We start from the raw sequence: 22,309 nt of genomic DNA, 5'->3' as shown, positions 1-22,309 counted from the left end.
CTTTGGCAACTTTTTTCATGAAAGGTTAATATATATGCTTTGTGGGAATTCAAGATGAAATCTGGAAATAGAAAAAGAACTAGCTGAAAGAAACAACAGCATCCGAATCAGAAATAAATAAATACCAAAGAAGGAGACATTAGGAGGGAGAGGTGACCAAAAGTGACCTCTCTGTTTCTTGCTTCTCTCTTTTTTTCCTTTTGCTTTTCTGTATCATATTGTGGGGCAGGAATGTAAATCTGATTGGAGAGATTCAAACATGCAGTTGCAGTAAAGATGGGTACGAATTTTGGAGAGGAAAGGGAGGTTGAAGTGGGATTGTAGTTTGCAAGGGTAGAGGAGTCTATAGTGTTTTTCTGAGGAGGATGATGGTGGCAGTTTTGAAAGGGAGAGGGACAGTGTCCGAAGAGTGGGAACCATTTACAACGTCAGCCAGCATGGGGGCCATGTAGTCAGCGGTTTATTGGGAATGGGGTCACAGGAGCAGGAGGTGGGTCTCATGGACACAGTTGAGCTCAGAGAGGGAAGAGAGGAGAAAAATTAATGAAAGACATCAGATCAGGGCTAGGGCAGGGATGAGCCTGAGGGGAAGTTTTGCTTGGTGAGCAAGGGGAAGGGGCGGAAGCATCAGAGGCAGCTGAACGAATGGTCTCAGTTTTAATGACTCAATTCCATGAGCTCCTCATACTGGGGAGATGGGTTTAAGAAGGCTGGTAATGGAAAGAAAGCATTGATTGAATACTAATAAGTGGGTGCTTTGGGGAAGGAGACTCAAGAAACCTGATGAAGTGGATAGGTTTGCAGGTGATACCAAACTAGGATGAAAATGGGGTTAAGCAACAAGGTACCTGCAAAAAAGAGTTCCAATAAAATTTGTAAATGGGCAGAACTATTGACAGATGAAATTTAATACAGGTGTAGGGTACTACATATTGAATGAAAAAGTCGACAACATAGCTGAGGTTGAATGAAATCTGGGGATGCTGGTATGTCGAGGTATAATGGAGCAGCAAATAATAAAGCAAACAGAATGCTGAACTATATTGACAATCCTTACAAATTAGAGGAGGTTATGCTAAAACTGTAATGTTCTGATCGGGCCACAGCTTGAGTACTGTCCAATTTTGGTCATTTCATCCTCAGAAGAACATGCCTGAAATAGACCTAGATATTAAATTGTACAGAAAAGGGAAATTTGGAGTGTTCCCTCAAGATAACTGATGATTGGATCAAGGGGACACAGTTTCAAACTGATGAAGAGAAATTTGGTATTGATGGTAGCAAGTATTTCTCCACAAAGGCTGATCAACATTTGGAATTGATTCCAGAAAGTGTAGTGAAAATCTTAGCCATTCAAGAGCTTATTAAGTGTGAGGAGAGAGTGTAGATTTTTCTTTTTTGGATGGATGAACTAAAACAAAACTACTGTAATACAAAAGCAAAATACTGGGGATGCTGGAAACCTGAAATAAAAACAGAAAATGCTGGAAATACTCAGCAGGACAGGCAGCATCGGTGGAGAGAGAGAAAAACAGAATTAAAATTTTAAATCGATTACCTTTCATCAGAACTGGAAACTGTTAGAGATGTAACCCTTCACCCCTTCCCCTCCGTTCCAGAACCAAGGTGTCGTGGAGGGAATGGTCCCTTCGGAATGCTGAAAGGGGAGGGGAAGGGAAGATGTGTTCGGCGATGGGATCACGCTGGAGGTGGCGGAAATGGCGGAGGATGATTTGTTGAATGTGGAGGCTGGTGGGGTGGAAGGTGAGGACAAGGGGAACCCTGCCATGGGTCTGGGAGGGAGGGGAAGGGGTGAGGCATTACATCTCTAACATTTTCCCATTCTAATGAAAGGTCATTCACCTGAAACATTACCTCCGTTTCTTTCTCCACAGATGCTGCCTGACCTGCTGAGTATTCCCAGCATTTTTTGTTTTTATTTAAAACTAAACTAATATTTATCTTGTGAAATGTAGCATTATAGCACATAGCTGGTTGGTATGAGTGATGGCACTGGATAACTACTTCTGAAGCTAAATAATTTTGCAATTGTATTAAAATTGGTGGTAATGTAAGTAACGTCAACAAAAATTCTAAATGAAATTGTTTTCAGGATTTTTAAGATAGCTCTCTATTAAAATTAAACTCAGTTTTGCGACCACGGTTCTGTCTTTGATGCATACCTTCCAGCCTGTTGCACTGCATATCAATGAACAGAGTCTCCATTCTTATGTCCAAACTCTACTTGTTTTACATTCTAGATTTCTTATGATTTCTTTAGGTGGGACAAAGTAGCTGTCCCAAAATCTTCAGCTTCATATATAATTTATGAAGCAATATTTTAAAAAAGCACTTTTGTGTTTTTTTTTAAAGTGCAGTTTGGTTTGTGTTTTTTTTATATTGTGAATGATTGCAAACTTCCACCTTATCCATTCTACACCTTGGTGGTTGTCATTTTAATTCCATATTTCCATACTTCTTCATCTGTGCAGCTTGCAGAATGAAGATCCACTTCCAGAAGGCTGGGAAATTCGATACACAAGGGAAGGTGTCCGATACTTTGTTGATCACAACACTCGAACGACTACCTTTCAAGATCCTCGCACGGGCAAGTCATCAGTGTAAGTTGTATTCTTGAACAAACTGGAAGGAATTAATAGCTTTGTGTATTGCAGCTGGCAATTTTGCATGTTAGCAAAATAACTTAGATTTTTCCCAAAAAAAATGTTTTAATTGAGTTGATATTTAAGTATGCTGCTGAATATAATTTCTTGGGTATTACCAGCATGAATGATGGTGAATTCTTTAAAACATAAAGTACAGATTGAGAAAAGACTGGTTCCACAGACCATGTACAATCCACTCTTTCGTGGACTCTTATTCTACCCAATTTTTTTTCCGTGACTGTTTCCTGCACCACTTTTTCTCCGCTCATCTCCCTACTGAGGTGTTGTTCCGTGGGTTTAAACTCTTGTATTGTCTTGCTCAAATGGCCATTATGCTTGTGTGATCCTTGACAGTGAATGTCACCAGACTAATTCAATCACTGCCCATTACAAGGGAACTGATCCTGATCACATTTGTTCTCATGCAATGTCCAAACAAATGCACTCCAAGTAGGATTAACGGATAGTGATCAGGAGTGGAAACCATGGCTGATTGTCTCCATCTTAACCCAGAGATGCTGAAGCTACTATAGCACCCCTACTGCCACCCCAGCTCAAGTCAACTAATTCAGCACAGATTAAGCAGCTAACCTAGGACCTTCCTGGTCTGTATCCCTCACTAATTTGCAGCCTAGGTTCATTTAGCCAGTGGGGTAGCTCCTACCAACCCACTTATTCTTCCAAAGAAAGTTTTTTTCAATAATGTAATGTGCCTTTTAATGTTGATCCAAGTTGGTTATATTTGTTAAGATTTTAAGTGCTTCACACAGTACTCCCTGACCTCGCACTTAATATTTTTTGAGGTGTAGCAGAGGGGAAAGTCACTAGGTACAGAGGAAGAAATATTACCCTTGCCTGCGTAATCTACATATTACACATCCTTCGCTCACCACTTCATTAAGCCATTTTTGCCTGACACTTTAGGAAGAATGGCCATTTGAGCGAGTTACTAGAGGATGCCTACAGGCCTCAAAATTGCACCCTAGTGCCTTCAGGAGAGGAGTAGGAGAAAAATTAAAAAGCAGAACCACAAGGGTAATAATCTCTGGGTTACTACCTGAGCCACGAGCAAATTTGGCTAGGGTAAATAAAATCAGAGAGTTAAATGCGTGGCTCAAAGACTGGTTTGGGAGAAATGGGTTTTGCTTCTTGGGACACTGGCACCAGTACTGGGACAGGAGAGAGATGTTCAGTTGGGACGGACTTCACTTGGCTAGTGCTGGGACTAGAATCCTGGCGAATCGAATAACTAGGGCTGTAGAGAGGGCTTTAAACTAATTAGTGGGGGGGGAGGTTTCAAGAGAGTGAAAAATAAAAATGTCAGCGGAGAAGGCAACAGAGCAAAGTAGCAGTGGGGAAATTAAAAACCAGAGCGTCTCAGGAAGGGACAGAATATATAAAGATAAAGGTAAAGTAGTAAAGGGGGTAAAAGTAGGAATAAATTGTCACAAAACATATTTAAAAGTTCTTTATCTGAATGCACGCAGCATTCGTAACAAAATAGACGAGTTGACGGTACAAATAACTACACATGGGTATGATCTGGTGGCCATTACAGAAACATGGCTGCGAGGTGACCATGACTGGGAACTAAACATCCAGGGGTATTTGACTATTAGGAAGGACAGAAAGGGAGGTGGGGTGGCTATGTTAATAAAGGATGGAATCACTGCAATAGTGAGAAATGATATTAGGTCAAAGGATCAGGATAGTGAAACAGTTTGGGTGGAGATAAGGAATAATAAGGGGAAAAAGTCACTAGTGGGCGTAGTCTATAGGCCTCCTAACAGTTGCAACTCTATTGGTCGGAGTATAAATCAGGAAATAGTTGGGGCTTGTAATAAGGGAACAGCTATAATCATGGGAGATTTTAACTTTCATATTGACTGGACAAATCAAATTGGGCAGGGCAGCCTTGAGGAAGAGTTCATAGAGTGCATTAGGGACGGGTTCCTTGAGCAGTATGTTACTGAACCAACCAGGGGGCAGGCAATCTTAGATCTGGTCCTGTGTAATGAGACAGGATTAATAAAAAAATGTCCTAGTAAAGGATCCCCTTGGAATGAGTGACCATAACATGGTTGAATTCCAAATTTAGTTGGAGGGTGAGAGAGTTGGATCTCAAACCAGCGTACTAAGCTTAAATAAAGGAGACTATGAAGGTATGAGAGCACAGTTGACTAAAGTGGACTGGGAAAATACATTAAGGTGTAAGACGGTACATGAGCAGTGGTGTACATTCAAGGAGATATTTCGCAACTTTCAAAAAATATATATTTCACTGAGGAAAAAGGGGCGTAAAAGAAAAGACAGCCATCCGTGGCTAAGTAAAATAATAAAGGACAGTATCCGACTGAAAACAAGGGCATATAAAGTGGCCAAATCTAGTGGGAGGATAGAAGATTGGGAAGCATTTAAAAGCCAGCAAAGAATAACTAAAAGATTAATTAAGAAAGGGAAGATAGATTATGAAAGTAAACTAGCAAAAATATAAAAACAGATAGCAAGAGTTTTTACAGTTATATAAAAAGAAAAAGGGTGGCTAAAGTGAATGTTGGTCCCTTAGAGGACGAGACCGGGAAATTAGTAGTGGGGAACATGGAGATGGCAAATACGCTGAACAAATATTTTGTATCAGTCTTTACAGTAGAGGACACTAAAAATATCCCAACACTGGACAAACAGGGGGCTATAGGGGGGGAGGAGCTAAACACGATTAAAATCACTAAGGCGATGGTACTCGGTAAGATAATGGGACTTAAGGCGGATAAATCCCCTGGACCTGATGGCTTACATCCTAGGGCCTTGAGAGAAGTAGCAGTAGGGATTGCGGATGCATTGGTAATTTTCCCAAACTCCCTGGATTCAGGAAAGGTCCCAGCAGATTGGAAAACTGCTAATGTAACGCCCTTATTTAAAAAGGGAGGTAGACAAAAGGCTGGAAACTATAGACCAGTTAGCCTAACATCTGTGGTTGGTAAAATGTTGGAGTCCATTATTAAGGAAGCAGTAACAGGACATTTGGATAAGCATAATTTAATCGGACAGAGTCAGCATGGTTTTATGAAGGGGAAGTCATGTTTGACAAATTTGCTCGAATTCTTTGAGGACGTAACAAACAGGGTGGATAAAGGGGAACCAGTGGATGTGGTGTATGTGGACTTCCAAAAGGCATTTGACAAGGTGCCACACAAGATTACTGCACAAGATAAAAAATCACGGGATTGGGGGTAATATACTGGCATGGGTGGAAGATTGACTATCTAACAGAAAACAGAGAGTGGGGATAAATGGTTCATTCTCGGGTTGGCAATCAGTAACTAGTGGTGTTCCGCAGGGGTCAGTGCTGGGACCCCAACTCTTTACAATCTATATTAACGATTTGGAGGAGGGGACCAAGTGCAACGTATCCAAGTTTGCCGACGATACAAAGATAGGAGGGAAAGCAGTGAGTGAGGAGGACATAAAAAACCTGCAAAAGGACATAGACAGGCTAAGTGAGTGGGCAGAAATTTGGCAGATGGAATATAATGTTGGAAAGTGTGAGGTTATGCACTTTGGCAGAAAAAAATCAAAGAGCAAGTTATTATCTAAATGGAAAGAAACTGCAAAGTGCTACAGTACAAAAGGATCTGGGGGTCCTGGTGCATGAAACACAGAAGGTTAGTATGCAGGTACAGCAGGTGATCAGGAAGGCCAATGGAATCTTGGCTTTTATTGCAAGGGGGATGGAGTATAAAAGCAGGGAAGTCTTGCTTCAGTTATACAGGGTATTGGTGAGGCCACACCTGGAATACTGCGTACAGTTTTGGTTTCCATATTTAAGAAAAGATATACTTGCTCTCGAGGCAGTTCAGAGAAGGTTCACTCGGTTGATTCCGGAGATGAGGGGGTTGACTTATGAGGAAAGGTTGAGTCGGTTGGGCCTCTGCTCATTGGAATTCAGAAGAATGAGAGGCAATCTTATCGAAACATATAAGATTGTGAGGGGGCTTGATCGGGTGGATGCGGGGAGGATGTTTCCACTGATGGGTGAGACTAGAACTAGGGGGCATAATCTTAGAATAAGGGGCTGCCGTTTCAAAACTGAGATGAGGAGAAACTTCTTCACTCAGGGTAGTAAATCTATGGAATTTGCTACCTCAGAGAGCTGTGGAAGCTGCGACATTAAATAAATTTAAAACGGAGATAGACAGTTTCCTAGCTGATAGGGAATTAGGGGTTACGGGGAGCGGGCAGGGAAGTGGACGTGAGTCTAGGTTCGGATCAGCCATGATCCTATTGCATGGCGGAGCAGGCCCGAGGGGCCGTATGGCCTACTCCTGCTCCTACTTCTTATGTAAATGGGGATAAATTAAAAATGGAAAAGTAAAGCTTAAATAGAAGCAATAAAATAGGAAGCACAAGCAATAAAAAAAACTCTTTATAAACAAACATATAAAAAGTAAAAGGATAGTTAAAGGAATGATGGGCTGGATTAGCGACAAAGGAAATCATCTTGTGGGAGCAGAGGGATTGACTGAGGTACTGAATGAGTACTTTGCACCTGTCTTCACAAAAGATGAGGATGAAGTTAATGTTGCAGTAAAGGATGGGCAAGTGGAGATTGGATAGCATAAAAATAGATAGAAAAGAGGTACTAAATAGGTTGGCGTCAGTCAAAGTTAACAAGTCACCCGGTCCAGATGAAATGCATCCTAGCTTGCTGAGGGAAGCTAGGGTGGAGATAGCAGAAGCAATGACCACAGTCTTTCAATCCTCCTTGGATATGTGATGGTGCCAGAGGACTGGAGGATTGTAAATGTTACACCCCTGTTCAAAAAAGGGGAGAGGGATAAACCTGGTAACTACAGGCCAATCAGTTTCACGTCAGTGGTGGAAAATTACTCGTGACCATTGTAAAGGACTAAATTAATTCTTATTTGGAGAAATATGGGTTAATAAGGGACAGCCAGCACAGAGTTGTTAAAGCAAATCATGTCTGACTAACCTGATTGAGTTCCTTGATGTAGTAACAGAGAGGAATGTAGTACAATAGATGTATATGTGGACAAAAAAGTAATTTGATAAAGTACCATGTAACAGACTTATTCAGAAAATAGAAGCACATGGTATTAAAGGGACGGTAGTAACTTGAGTATGTAATTGGCTAAGGGATAGGAGGCAGAAAGTAGTGGTGGATGGATTTTGTTCTGATTGGAGAGAAGTATGCAGAGAGGTCCCCCAGGAGTATTAAGACCATTGCTTTTCTTGTTCTATATAAGTGGCCTGGACTTGGGTATAGGGAGTAAAATTTTTGAAGTTTGTGGATGATAACAAAACTTGGCAATGTAGTAAATAGTGAACAGGGTAGTAGCAGACTTCAGGAGGACATAGACAGACTGTTGAAATGTGCAGACACATGGCAAATGCAGTTTAACGCATCTAAGTGTGAAGTGATGGATTTTGGGAGGAACAACAGAGGCAGTATAATCTAAATGGTACTATTTTGAGGCGGTTGCAAGAGCAGAGGAACCTTGGGGTTTCATATTCACAGATCTTTGAAGGTGGCTGATACAAAAGCAGGGAAGTCCTGCTAAAACTTTAAAAATCACTGGTTAGGCCTCAGCTACATAATAACATAAGAATTTTGAGCAGGAGTAGGCCATACGGCACCACAAGCCTGCTCCGCCATTCAATAAAATCATGGCTGATCTTCGACCTTGACTCCACTTTCCCACTCAATCTCCATATCCGTTGATTTCCCTAGAATCCAAAAATCTATCTATCTCAACCTTTAATAGATTCAGCAGCCACAGCCCTTTGGGGTAGAGATTTCCAAAGATTCACAACCCTCTGAGTGACGTATGATGAAAGGTTGAGCAGGTTGGACCTATACTCATTGGAGTTTAGAAGAATGAGAGGTGATCTTATTGAAACATATAAGATTCTAAGAGGGATTGACAGAGTGGATGCTGAGAGGATGTTTCCCCTAGTGGGGGTATCTAGAACTAGGGGGCATAGTTTCAGAATAAGGGGTCGCCCATTCAAGACAGAGATGAGGAGGAATTTCTTCTCTGAGGGTCGTGAATCTTTGGAATTCTCTACCCCAGAGAGCTGTGGTGGCTGAGTCAGTGAATATATTCAAGCTGGAGATTGACAGACATTTGAACTACAAGGGAGTCGAGGATATGGGGGGGGGGAGAGCGGGAAAGTGGAGTTGAGGCCAAGATTGGATCAGCCATGATCTTATTGAATGGCGGAGCAGGCTCGAGGGGCCGATTGACCTACTCCTGCTCCTGTTTCTTATGAAGAAATTCCTCCTCATCTCAGTCTTAAATGTCCAACCCCTTATTCTGAGACTATGCCCCCTAGTTCTAGACTCTCCAGCCAGGGAAAACAATCTCTGAGCTGGACTATTGTGAACAATTCTGGGCACCACACTTTAGGAAGGATGTCAAATCCTTCGAAGAGGGTACAGAGGAGGTTTACCAGAATGAGAGACTTCAGTTATGTGAAGAGATTGGAGAAGCTGGGATTGTTCTCCTTAGAGCAGAGGAGTTTAAGAGAGACCTAATAGAGGTAGTCAAAATTATGAGGGATTTTGATAGAGCAAGAAGGGAAAAACTATTTCCTCTGGTAAGTGGGTTGGTTTAAACTACAGATTTAAAATAATTGGCAAGAGAACTAGAGGGGAAATGAGGAGAGATTTTTTCACACAAAGGGTTATTAAGATCTGGAATGCACTACCTGAAACTTAACTTCTGCTGTTGCTTAAAGGTAAAATGTAACTTATTTTCACAGTGCAAAAGGCCCACAAATTGCATACGAACGTAGCTTTCGGTGGAAGTTAGCACATTTCCGGTATTTGTGTCAGGTAAATTAATATTTTTACCTCCACATCTAACTTACTCTCAAAATATTTTTGTAAAGATTTAGAATTATTATTAGACTGTAATTTAAAATGGAGTTAATGTTAATTTTTGTACTTGGAAAAATTGAGGTGTCAGTTTAAAATGTGCTTTAAGATACTGTTGGTTGATATGATTGGCTTTGTTCTTTCAGTCAAATGCGTTGCCCAGTCATGTAAAGATCACTGTTTCTAGGCAGACTTTATTTGAAGACTCCTTTCAACAAGTAAGTAGCTTTTTCTGGTACCAGAAATTGAAGTAGTTTACTTATTAATCTTAAATCTTTGTTTCAAGTTTTTATCACTTTTAGCTGAAATTTCACATGATGATATTAAGGAAAATAGAGCACACTTTTTATAAGCATGCAACCAATTTTACACAAAAACCCTTCGGCATATATAGTTTTATGTTTGTGTCTAGGATGAGAAAAGGCCACGTACCAGTCTTTCAGTTGATTTGCTTCCTGTGCACCAACAATCCTCTTCCTCTACTACCTGGGAGAGGGAAAAATCAAGTGACTGATAATTCCACATAATATGTTTGCCCAATATGGGGGTGCACACACTCTTTGTGTTGGGGCACATCTCACTTGCCTAAATCCAGAGAGTTTAGGTAGAGGATGGAAAGATCCAAGGCATGCACTGTTGCCGATGGAGTTTAATTGGCGAAAAATATGCAGCTTACTGGCACTGTAACCTTCCTGCTGCTTGTTCAACTTGGTCTACCCTAATAAGAAAAATCCCAGCCTCCATTAACAGGTCTACCCCTCCAGGAGCCATTAATGAGCCACAGTGGCTGATCAATCCCCGAAGGTGTCCTGGAGTACTGCTAACCTGCTTGGCTTGGATTTCAGATTACCAAATCTGCCGTGGAGTTTTGATTCAATTCCATTCTTTTCCATTGCTAGGTGTGCCAAGTTGGAGCAAAGGAGATCCACTTACCTCTCTGCCACCCTCCTATAGAGGATAGTCTGTAGTTGGCCATTAGACAGGTACCAAACTTGGATTTGAGCCCTCTTTGGGCAGATGCCATTAGCTCCTTACGAACAGGCTGGTGAACAGCACAACTCAGGTTGAAGTGCATTGCCACCATCCTTCTGACCACAGCTTGGACAACAACAACTTGCATTTATATAGCATCTTTAATGTAGTTACATGCCCCAAGACTCTTCACAGGAGAGTTATCAAACACAATTTGACATTGAGCCACATAAAGAGATAAGAGAAGAGGTAGGTTTTAAGGAACATTTTAAATGAGGCGGAGAGGTTTATGGAGGAAATTCCAGAGCTTAGACCTAGGCAGCTGAAGGCACGACCAGTAATGGTGGGGATAAAAATTGTGGATGCGCAAGAGGCCAGCATTGGATGAGCGCAGTGATCTCGGAGGGTTGTATGGCTGGAGGAGGTAAATGAAATAGGGAGGGATGAGGCTGTGGAGGGATTTGAACACAAGAATGAGAATTTTTAATATGAGACATTGTCAGACCGGGAGCCAGTGTAGGTCAGCGAGCAGAGAGGTGATGGGTGAACAGGACTTGGTGCGGATTAGGATACAAGCAGCAGAGTTTTGGATGAGCTTAAGTTTACAGACAGTGGAAGGTGGGACACCAGCCAAGAGAGTGTTGGAATAGTCGTGTCTGGCGGCAACAAAGGCATGGATGAGGGTTTCAGCAGCCAATAGGCTGAGGCACGGGCGGAGATGGGTGATGATATGGAGGTGGAAGTAGATGGTATTACTGATTTAGAGAATATGGGGTCGGTAGCTTAGCTCTGGGTCAAGATGGACCTTGAGGTTGTGAACAGTCTGGTTCAGCCTCAGACAGTGGCCAGGGAGGGAGATGGAGCCAGTGGCTATGGAACAGTGTATGTGGTGGGAACTGAAGATAGTGGCTTTGATCTTCCCAATATTTAATTGAAGAAAATTTCTGCTCTTCCATTACTGAATGTTGGACAAGCAGCATGACAAATCGGAGGCAGTGGAGGGGTGGTGAGGCAGAGTTGGGTGTCGTTAGCATACATGTGGAATCTGATGTGTTTTCGGATGAAGGTGCCAAGAGGCAGCAAGTAGATGAGAAATAGGAGGGGGCCAAGGATAGATCCTTGGGCGACTCCAGAGGTAACGGCATGAGCAAGAAGAGAAGCAATTGTAGGCGATTCTCTGGCTGCGACTGGACAGATAGGAATGGAACCAGGTGAGGACGCTCCCACCCAGCTGGACAACGGAAGAGAGGCATACGAGGAGGATGGTGTGATCAACTGTGTCAAAGGCTACAGACAAATTGAGTGAGAGGAATGAGGAGGGATAATGCACCGGGGTCACAGTCCCATAGGATGTTATTTGTGACTTTGATAAGGGCCGTTTCAGTGATATGGAGGGGCGGAAACCTGATTGGAAAGGTTTTCACACCATACCCCCATCAAATACCAGTTCTACCAGTTGGAGGTGCAAAGCTTCAGTAGCAACTGTTTGTCCCTCTGCAACCCAGTCATAATTAAGAGCTTTATGGAAATGAATACAGAGAAAATTTGAAAATGAAATAATTTACAAGGGCCTAGAAATTCGAGCAGGCTGGAAACCTGGTAACCGCGGGTCAAGGCTAACGACCGCCTGCAGAAAAAGCACAGTCAACACCGGTATTTTGGTGCTGGCGGGTAATTTACGTGAGTGGAATGGAAAATCTGTTGTGTAACGTGCTCGTTCCGGCGCTAACCTCAGAAGGAGTCCGAAGGTAGCGTCTGGGTGATCGGTGCAGCGTTCTCGGTTGATCTGATCATTTGGTGACAGCTCCTGGGTTTTGATATCGAGTCTACTGATGGCCCTTGTAGGGTTGGAGCATTGTGGCACATCACGACGCATTTGTTTGACAATGGCGCCCCTCTTACTTTTGCAAATATTTCTCTGTTCCTTGTGTGGGGTCCACAACTGGGTGCCAGATTGCCTGGTACTCCCACCTTCACTGGCTGCCGTAGCTCCACAGACCTTTGACTCAGATATTTGTTATGTAAAGGATTGTGACATGAATCTTGCCATTCATGTAAAAATGACTTATGAAATGATACTGGGCGGCCTGCTGGTGGCGCTGTCCAGGGAGAGTATAAATACATGGGCATGGGCCCAGCTTGCTCAGGACATTCTTTAACAGGAACTAGTGAAGGACACAACTAGATCTCCATGTTGAAAAACAGTTGATTAAAGCCTTGTTTAATACTTAGACCAAGTACCTAGTAGTTTTCTTACGTCAGTTTATGTTCCACCATGGTGTCGGAGGGGAATGGGGACGCACCATCTTGCAGCTAGTAGTGACAGTGCACTAGCCTGCATGTCATATTGGGGATTCACTCCCTGGTGAGTGGCTCTTAAAGCACAGGCTCCGATCTGGAGGGATTGTAACTGGAAACACCACATAGACTGTGGCACAAATGTCCTTAAACCGTTGCAGGAGACATCAATGGAAATAATTTTTTTTTTAAAAAGGGGGGTAACATGATCTCTTGGTTAAGAGCTTACTGGTGCAGAAGATTCAATTACACTTTTAACAACAGACTTTTGAAGAACTCTTGGTGAGAGTATGCTGTTAAGCCTTTTAAAAGCAGACTTCCAAAATGTGCACGTTATTTTATCAGTTCTTAAACTAGAAAACCCCAATGTATAAAATTTAAGGAGATGCAGCATTGATTTTTCCTGAGATTATTACAGCTGTAGTACATAGAGTACAGTTTATTTTAAAAAGTATTTACCTCCTATACTGTTTGACTGATCGGGGAGGAGATTTGATGCATCTAATTGAAAGCAGTTTTCACTCCAATAGCTCTCCATAGTTAACAGTTATCTCAGCAGCTGCTTGCTGTATGGGTTCCCGCTCACCACCACTTTCTCCCGCCTCTCTGCGCTGCCAACGGCTGCACGCACGGGCGTGCTTTGGAGAGGGCAGTAAGAGGAGCGGCGAGCTCCAAAATGGATGACCGTGTGTCAATTCGGCATTGCTGCCGACCTGCTGAAAAGGCGGCCGCCACGGGACCCGCTGGAAGTGAGGCAGCCGCCATTTTTCTCAACAAAACAGGCCTTAACGGCCAGCGCTACCACCTCCAATTTCTAGGCCGAGATGTATGATTGATTGTATATAGGAACTAGTACAGTGTTGAATGTCAGTATGACATTTCTGGTTAAGAGTTGCTGATATGGAAAAGACTGAAGCTCATTAAATGTTGGTAATGAGCAATTTAGGAAAGTCCTTTTTATGATTTATACAGTCACTGTATGCTTTCAATTTAATGATGTATGCATGCTGGAATAATTGATGTTTGGATGGAATTAGTCAAGAGGCCTGATAGCATCTCAGTGAATGGTTTATGATTGTTCGAAAATGTGACTTACCAGTTTACATTGAATTTATATTTGGTTTATTTATACAAGAAAATCGATTAAGTAGGAGCAGTGTGCATCCAGAGCACATAAATTGCAAAAGCTGTTACAACTGACTGCCAATACTTTTGTCAAACATCATTTTGGTATAAGAATGTGTGCCTACTGTTCAATAATTATATAAATGAGAATATACAGCAACATTGGTGCATCCAAATTTATCTGCCTTCAGTAGAATACACCAACATTTGATGCATATGGCAATGTGTAAGTTGTTGGTGTGTTGAATATTCCTGCTCTGCAGGTACTATTGGAGAATGTCATAATGCTGACATTGGGCAGTGAGTGGAGAGATTTTTAAACTGTTGTAACATAAGAACATAAGAAATAGGAGCAGGGGTAGGCCATTTGGCCCCTCGAGCCTGCTCCGCTATTCAATAAGATCATGACTGATCTTCTACCTCAACTCCACTTTCCTGCACTATCCCCGAATCCCTTGATTCCCTTAATATCCAAAAATCTATCGATCTCTGTCTTGAATATACTCAACGACTGAGGCTCCACAGCCCTCTGGGGTAGAGAATTCCAACATTCACCACCCTCTGAGTGAAGAAATTTCTCCTCATCTCAGTCCTAAATGGCCGACCCCTTATTCTGAGACTGTAAAGGAGCTAACTCTCCGAATAAAAAAAATATGGAAAACATCAAGTACTGTTTGTGAGCCTTGACCGCAACAGTTTTTGTAGTTTATATTTGAAAACCCTCTAAATATGTATATATCTGTGTGAAAGGCTTAGAGGGTGCAGAATTCTTAAAGTGCATCCAGGAGAGCTTTTTGAGCCAACATGTAGAAAGTCCTACAAGAGAGGGGGCGGTACTGGACCTAATTCTGGGGAATGTAGCCGGGCAAGTGGTGGAAGTATCAGTAGGAGAGCATTTTGGCGACAGTGACCATAATTCGGTGAGATTTAAGGTGGTCATGGAAAAAGACAAAGACGGCCCGGAAATAAGGGTTCTAAATTGGGGGAAGGCCGATTTTAATATGATAAGGCAGGATCTGGCCAAAGTGGACTGGGAGCAGCTACTTATAGGAAAATCCACATCAAAACAGTGGGAGACTTTCAGAAGGGAAATAGAGAGAGTACAACGCCAACATGTTCCTGTAAAGGTCAAGGGTGGGACCAACAAGCAAAGGGAACCTTGGATGACAAGGGATATACAAAAATGCATTAGAAATAAAAGGGGGGCTTTTGGCAGTTACAAAAGACTAAAGACGGAAGAAGCCCAAGAGGAGTATAAAAAGTGCAGGGGCATACTTAAAAAAGAAATTAGGAGGGCGAGGAGGGGCCATGAAATAACACTGGCGAGCAAAATAAAGGAAAATCCTAAGATGTTTTATAAGTCTATTAAGGGCAAGAGGATAACCAGGGAAAGGGTAGGGCCCATTAGGGACCAAAGTGGCAATCTGTGTGTAGAGCCAGATGATGTAGGCGGGGTTTTAAATGAATTTTTTGCATCTGTGTTCACTATGGAGAAAGACGATGCGGACATAGAAATCGGGCAAGGGGACTGTGACATACTTGAACATATTAGCATCGAGAGGGAGGAGGTGCTAGCGGTTTTAGCAGGCCAAAAAGTGGATAAATCCCCAGGCCCGGACGAGATGTATCCCAGGCTGCTGTGGGAGGCAAAGGAGGAGATTGCAGGGGCTCTGACACAAATTTTCAGAACCTCTCTGGCCACAGGGGATGTACCAGAGGACTGGAGAACAGCTAATGTAGTACCATTATACAAGAAGGGTAGCAGGGATAAACCAGGGAATTACAGGCCGGTGAGCCTAACATCTGTGGTAGGGAAATTATTGGAAAAAATTCTGAGGGACAAAATTAGTCTCCACTTGGAGAGGCAAGGATTAATCGGGGATAGTCAGCATGGCTTTGTCAAGGGTAAATCATGTCTGACAAATCTGATTGAATTTTTCGAGGGGGTGACTAGGGGGGTGGATGAGGGAAATGCTGTGGATGTGGTTTACATGGACTTCAGTAAGGCTTTTGACAAAGTCCCGCATAAGAGACTGGTCAAGAAGGTAAGAGCCCATGGGATCCAGGGTGCCTTGGCGCGTTGGATCCTAAACTGGCTGAGTGGCAGGAGGCAGAGGGTGATGGTCGAAGGTTGCTTTTGTGACTGGAAGCCTGTGTCCAGTGGGGTACCTCAGGGATCGGTGCTGGGTCCCTTGTTGTTTGTGATCTACATAAATGATTTGGATGAGAATGTAAAAGGTATGATCAGTAAGTTCGCAGATGACACGAAAATTGGTGGGGTGGTAAATTGCGAGGAGGAAAGCCTCAGGCTACAGGACGATATAAACGGGTTGGTCAGATGGGCGGAAAAGTGGCAAATGGAATTTAACCCTGAAAAGTGCGAGGTGATGCATTTTGGACGGACAAATAAGGCAAGGGAATACACAATGAGTGGTAGGACCCTAGGAAGTACAGAGGGTCAGAGGGACCTTGGTGTACATGTACATAGATCCCTGAAGGCAGCGGAACAGGTAGATAAGGTGGTTAAAAAGGCATATGGGATACTTGCCTTCATTAGCCGAGGCATAGAATATAAGAGCAGGGAGGTTATGATGGAGCTGTACAAAACGTTGGTGAGGCCACAGCTGGAGTACTGTGTGCAGTTCTGGTCACCTCACTATAGGAAGGATGTGATTGCTTTGGAGAGGGTGCAGAGAAGATTCACCAGGATGTTACCTGGGATGGAGTGCCTCAGCTATGAAGAAAGACTAAACAGGCTGGGGTTGTTTTCCTTGGAGCAAAGAAGGCTGAGGGGGGACCTGATTGAGGTGTACAAAATGATGAGGGGCATAGATAGGGTAGACAAAGAGGAACTTTTCCCCTTAGTAGGGGGGGGTCAATAACAAGGGGGCATAGATTCAGGGTTAGGGGCAGGAGATTTAAAGGGGATTTGAGGAGGAACTTTTTCACCCAGAGGGTGGTTGGAATGTGGAACTCAATGCCTAAAAGGGTGGTAGAGGCAGGAACCCTCACAACATTCAAGAAGCATTTGGATGAGCACTTGAAATGCCATTGCATACAAGGCTATGGACCAAATGCCGGAAAATGGGATTAGACTGGACAGGGATGGATGGGCGGCGCAGACACGATGGGCCGAAGGGCCTCTTTCTGTGCTGTAAAACCCTATGGCCTAGAAATTGAGTGGGCTTAGCGGCCATTTTGCGGCGCTAGAGGGCATTGCGCTGGACTTACAGCCGGTTTTGAAATTGACTAGGGCCCAACATCGGCGTTACACCAGTAGCGCTGCGCCGGCACCGATGACGTCATCGGTGTGCGCAGCGTCCCGGTTGCCGTGGTGACGGGCCCCAGCGCCGAAATTCAGTTGCGGCCGCCTCGCCCGTGGCAGCCGCAACTAAGACTCTGGCAACAGAGTCTTGCACGACTTTGCGCCGGCGCATAAAGGTGGAGCGGCGGCCGGCCGCTTTCCCGCCGGCCGCCTGCCCGCACCTCCCTCCCCGGACTCCCCCACCTCCCACCCCCCCCCCCCCCCGCGGAACAGATGCTTCTCGGCTGCGAGCCCGGCACTTCCCCGAGGTGCCGGGCTCATTTTTGTGGCGATTTAACCGGCCAGCGGGCGGGTGCAGGCAGCTCCTCCTTAACTGAAGGAGGAGGCCTGCACTTCCCGAGCCTGCCGCACCGCATCGGGCGCCGCAGCGCCGGAATAGCGCCACAATGCGGCGCGTAGCGCCAGTTTTCAGGCGCAAACAGCCTTCAGTAGCGCCGGCAGCCGTTTGGGCGCGGCGCTACTGAATTTTTGGCGCGCACAGCGCGACTTAGCACCGGCGCTAAATTTCCGGCGTTAAGCCCCGGCGCAGCGCAAACTCAATTTCTAGGCCTATGACTCTATATCTCATTTTTAAGTCAACTGCAAACATGGAGAACCATGGAATCCCGTAACTTCTGTGGTAGCGCTTTGATGTGTAAAGATTACTGTTGTGACAAGTCTGTACAATAAAGTATGTCACATGTTGGGATTCTCAAAGCTCTCTACCGCTGAGATTTTACTCGAGTCATGTCTGAGTCTGTTGTAGCATAATTGATGGAGATTGATTACTATGATTAGTCAACAATTCCATAATCATTGTGTCAGCTGATTACCAGGATAGTAGAAGGCAAACTAGATGGACCGTGGTCTTTTTTGGTCTAGCAGTTCCTATGTGGGTAGTAAAATGATAGTAATTGTACTGCTAGCAGCTTACAATGAGAAATGTAGAGGCTTGTAATTAATGAAAGACTAGTGTTTTGTATTATTTAATCAATTACAAAGGTGTTAACTAGCCAATATATTTAAGAAGAATTTAAATCTCAAGCCAATGGATATCTATTCAGTTATTAATTATGGCCCTGAAAATCCTTGAGCAGAAATCTTGCCAATTATTTTAGAATTGCGTGCTACCGGGGACCTCCAGTGCTGACCCTACCAATATATCCAAGTCCCAGCTTATTTTCTAGCTCTGCCGACACACCTGCCAAAGTTACAATGGGGGTGCACGGAAGAGCTGTGGAATTTCTGGTCCAATATTCCTATTATACTATACTTCACCAGTTGTTCCCTATACAAGTGTGCTTTTTTAAGCTGCCTACTTTTACTTTTCCTGATGTGTGCAAAAGAAAACCTTCATAAAAATTAATGTTTTTTTAAACAGATCATGGCCTTAAAACCGTATGACCTTCGAAGGCGATTATATGTAATATTTAGAGGAGAAGAGGGACTGGATTATGGTGGATTGGCCAGGTAAAGCACTATCACAAGGATTTGCAAATAAAGATCTAATTCCAGTAAGATTTAACAAAATACGATAACTAGTAAGAAACTTTAGATGATGCTGTGTGCATGTGAAGATCCTAATGTGCCAGGTTATATTTAGAATATATATTTGTACTAAACTTAGAATAAAATTAATTTATTATTTGTATGAAAAATGGTTGGGAAAAAAGCAATAGTATCTTACAGCGCAGAAGGCCAGTTGGCTCTTTGAAAGAGCTGTCCGATTTAGTCCTACACCTCAGCTTTTTCCCTATAACCCTGTAAATTAGTCCTCTTCAAGTACAAGAAGAGCTGGGGAGTTCTCCCCGGTGTCCTGGCCAATATTTATCCCTCAATCAACATCATTAAAACAGATTATCTGGTCATTATCACATTGCTGTTTGTGGGAGCTTGCTGAGTGCAAAATTGGCTGCCACGTTTCCTACATTACAACAGTGACTACACTTCAAAAAGTACTTACAGTAAACTCTTTCTTATCTGGCACCTACGGGACCAGGATGGTGCCAGTTGATGAAAAATTCTGGATAACAGAGAGGTATACCTACCAAGGCAATTTTTAACACAAACAAAAATAAAAACCACTGACTAACTCGGCCACCGCGGAAGACTTGGACTCGGCAAAACGAGTGCTGGATGGATTCGGCAAGATTACCGGTTATCTACTTTGCCAGTTATTAAAGTATTCCGGATGATTAAGTGCCGTTTAAACAAGAGTTTACTGTAATTGGCTGTAAAGCGCTTTGGGACGTCTGGTGGTCATGAAAGGCGCTTTATAAATGCAAGTCTTTCTCTCTTTACATGTCCAGTTGCCTTTTAAAAGCTCCTATGGAATTTTATTCCACCATCCTTTCAGGCAGTGCATTCCAGATCTTAACAACCCTCTGTGAAGAAATGTCTCCTTTTCCCCTCTAGTTCTTTTGCCAATTATTTTAAATCTATGATCTCTGGTTACTGACCCACTTGCCAGATGAAATAGTTTCCCCCTACTTGCTCTATCAAAAACCCTTATAATTTTGAATACCTCTAAGGAGAACAATCCCAGCTTCTCTAATCTCTTCACATAACTGAACTCCCTTATCCCTAGTATCATCCTGGTAAACTTACTCTGTATACTTTCCAGGACCTTGACATCCTTCCTACACAATACTCCAGCTGAGGATAACCAGAGATTTATAAAGATTTAGCATGACATGACTTGTTTCTGTATTGAATACCCTATTTACAAAGCAAAATATCCTGACGTCTGCTATCATGCTCACTATTTACTATGTTGCCAAGTTTTATATCATCTGCAAACTTCAAAATTGTACTCCCTAAACCCAAGTTCAGGTCATTTATCTATAACAAGAAAAGCAATAGTCTTAATACCAACCCCTGGGGGACCTCATTGCATACTTCACTCCAGTCAGAAAAACATCTGCTCACCACTACTCTCTGCCTCCTATCCCTTAGCCAATTTTGTACCAAAGTTACCACTGTCTCTTTAATACCATGTGCTTCTATTTTCCGAATAAGTCTGTTATGAGGTACTTTATCAAATGCTTTTTAAAAGAACATGGCCTAGAAATTCAGTTGCGTTCGCCAGCCGTTAGCGCCATAAGAGGAGTGGATCTCGAGCGCTAGGCACTTAGCGGCCGGGCGCAGAGCGATCTGCGCCTACGCCCAACTTCAGTTGACATTTAGCACCAGCGCAAAGTGCGCGCGCAACTTATGACGTCATTTCGTCGTGCAACGCCGTTTGTGCGCCCCAAACCGGAACTTCAGTGGCGCCCGCCCAATGTGGGCGTGGCGCTGTTAAGAACTGTGAAGTGGAACGCAGCAGAGGCCCTGCGGGCCTCGGGGAGCACTAATTAAAGGGCAGTTAGACTGAACTATAAAGGCCAGCCATTTTGCTGCAATGACTTTAGTGCTACGGATTTCTGGACAGAGACCAAGGAAGAGACCTTACTGATTTGGGCCAACATAGGAGAGGTATTTTTGGCTTCTGGCCAGAGCTTGGAAATTTGACTCATTGTGATTTCACTGTTTGCAAGTATATTATGGGGGCTGCATGGGGTTCCAACCCTCAGTTCCAGCATTATGTGCGAAGGGCTCGCAGACGCTGTGTGAGAGGGGCAGCCATGCCTAGACGCAGAGGGGCCATCAGGCGTCGGCAACGTAGGCCTTACCCACTCAGGGAATACCGCCAGCAGGTGTCCTATCTCACCATGACTGCCGCGCATTGTGTTAAGAGGCTGCGCTTCAGAAGGGAGGTGGTTGCAGAGATCTGCCAGCTGCTTCACAGAGATCTGCGTCCACAGCTGATGTGCAGGACGTCTCTGTCGGTGGAAGTGAAGGTCACGGTGGCTCTGAACTTTTATGCAAGCGGCTCCTTCCAAGCCGCTGCTGGGGACATAGCGAACATCTCCCAGTTCGCCGTGCATCGCTGCATCCGGCAGGTCACCGATGCCCTTTTCACAAGGAGACACCAATTCATCTCCTTCCCCATGACCCTAGAGAGGCAGGAGCAGCGTGCAGTCGGATTTGCGAGGATCGCCGACTTCCCCATGGTGCAGGGCGCCATTGACTGCACGCATGTGGCTATGCGGGCACCTATCGCCAATGCCGAGGATTACCGCAACCGGAAGGGCTACCATTCCCTCAATGTACAGCTGGTGTGTGACCACAGGCAGCGCATCCTAGCTGTCAATGTCCGCTTTCCAGGCAGCAGCCACGATGCATTTATCCTGCGCCAGACTACTGTGGCTGACATGTTCCAGGCACAGCCTCCCCCAAGAGGATGGCTTATCGGGGACAAAGGCTATCCTTTGTGTACATGGCTCATGACCCCGCTCCGCGCGCCCAGGACCCCTGCTGAGGAGGCATACAACGAAAGCCATCAAGCCACAAGGAACATCATAGAGCAAACGATTGGCGTCCTCAAGCAACGGTTCCGCTGCCTGGATCGCTCCGGGGGATCTCTCCAGTATTCGCCGGATAGAGTCTCCCAGTTCGTCGTCGTTTGCTGCATGCTGCACAACCTGGCTATCCGCAGGACTCCGGCACTGCCACCTCACGTTGGACCACCACCTCAGGAGGACGAGCAGGAGGACCATGAGGAGGAGGAGGAGTACCAGCCCAGGAGGGAGCCACAAGGTCCAAGGGCCGTCCGCCGGCGGCTTATTGAACGACACTTCTAGGCCCCCTGTCAGGGAATGGCTTGTGGCAATGAAGGCACATGAATGCAGCCGCTCCGCAAGCCCTCAGCCTGTTAACGCAACAACCACTTGAAACATCACACATGGACAAGCTGAATAAATAAAAAGCTTTATTGAACAAACTCAGGGCCCTTCCCACATGAAACCCAAAAACAGACAACACCCCCAAAAAACAGTCAAAAACATATCTCTCTCCCACAACCTGGGGAGGAATAACAAAACTTGTCCATCCAAATGGCCTTCATCCTCGGCCTTACCAAAAGAACCCCCCCCCCCCCATAGAGAACACAACCACCCCCATATAAAAAAACAATGGCCTTCATCCACGGCCTTACCAAGATAAACC

General features: G+C 44.2%; 1 protein-coding gene across 6 annotated transcripts in view; it reads left to right on the top strand.

Moving 5' to 3' along the window:
* The window catches only part of wwp1 (WW domain containing E3 ubiquitin protein ligase 1), a 204,733-nt gene that overhangs the window by 131,775 nt on the left and 50,649 nt on the right, over nucleotides 1–22,309 (top strand). For all 6 annotated transcript variants that reach the window (XM_085992735.1, XM_085992736.1, XM_085992737.1 and 3 more), the window contains 4 exons: nucleotides 2,493–2,621; nucleotides 9,450–9,522; nucleotides 9,711–9,782; nucleotides 18,645–18,733. In XM_085992735.1, coding sequence (XP_085848861.1) covers nucleotides 2,493–2,621; nucleotides 9,450–9,522; nucleotides 9,711–9,782; nucleotides 18,645–18,733 — 363 coding nt within the window. The remainder of the gene's footprint in view (nucleotides 1–2,492; nucleotides 2,622–9,449; nucleotides 9,523–9,710; nucleotides 9,783–18,644; nucleotides 18,734–22,309) is intronic.

This window comes from Somniosus microcephalus, chromosome 7 (genome assembly GCF_052327205.1).
Source record: "Somniosus microcephalus isolate GS21.2 chromosome 7, FLI_Smic_1.0, whole genome shotgun sequence".
In the NCBI taxonomy this organism is placed as follows: Eukaryota; Metazoa; Chordata; class Chondrichthyes; order Squaliformes; family Somniosidae; genus Somniosus; species Somniosus microcephalus.
This window is presented reverse-complemented; position numbering and strand designations above follow the sequence as displayed.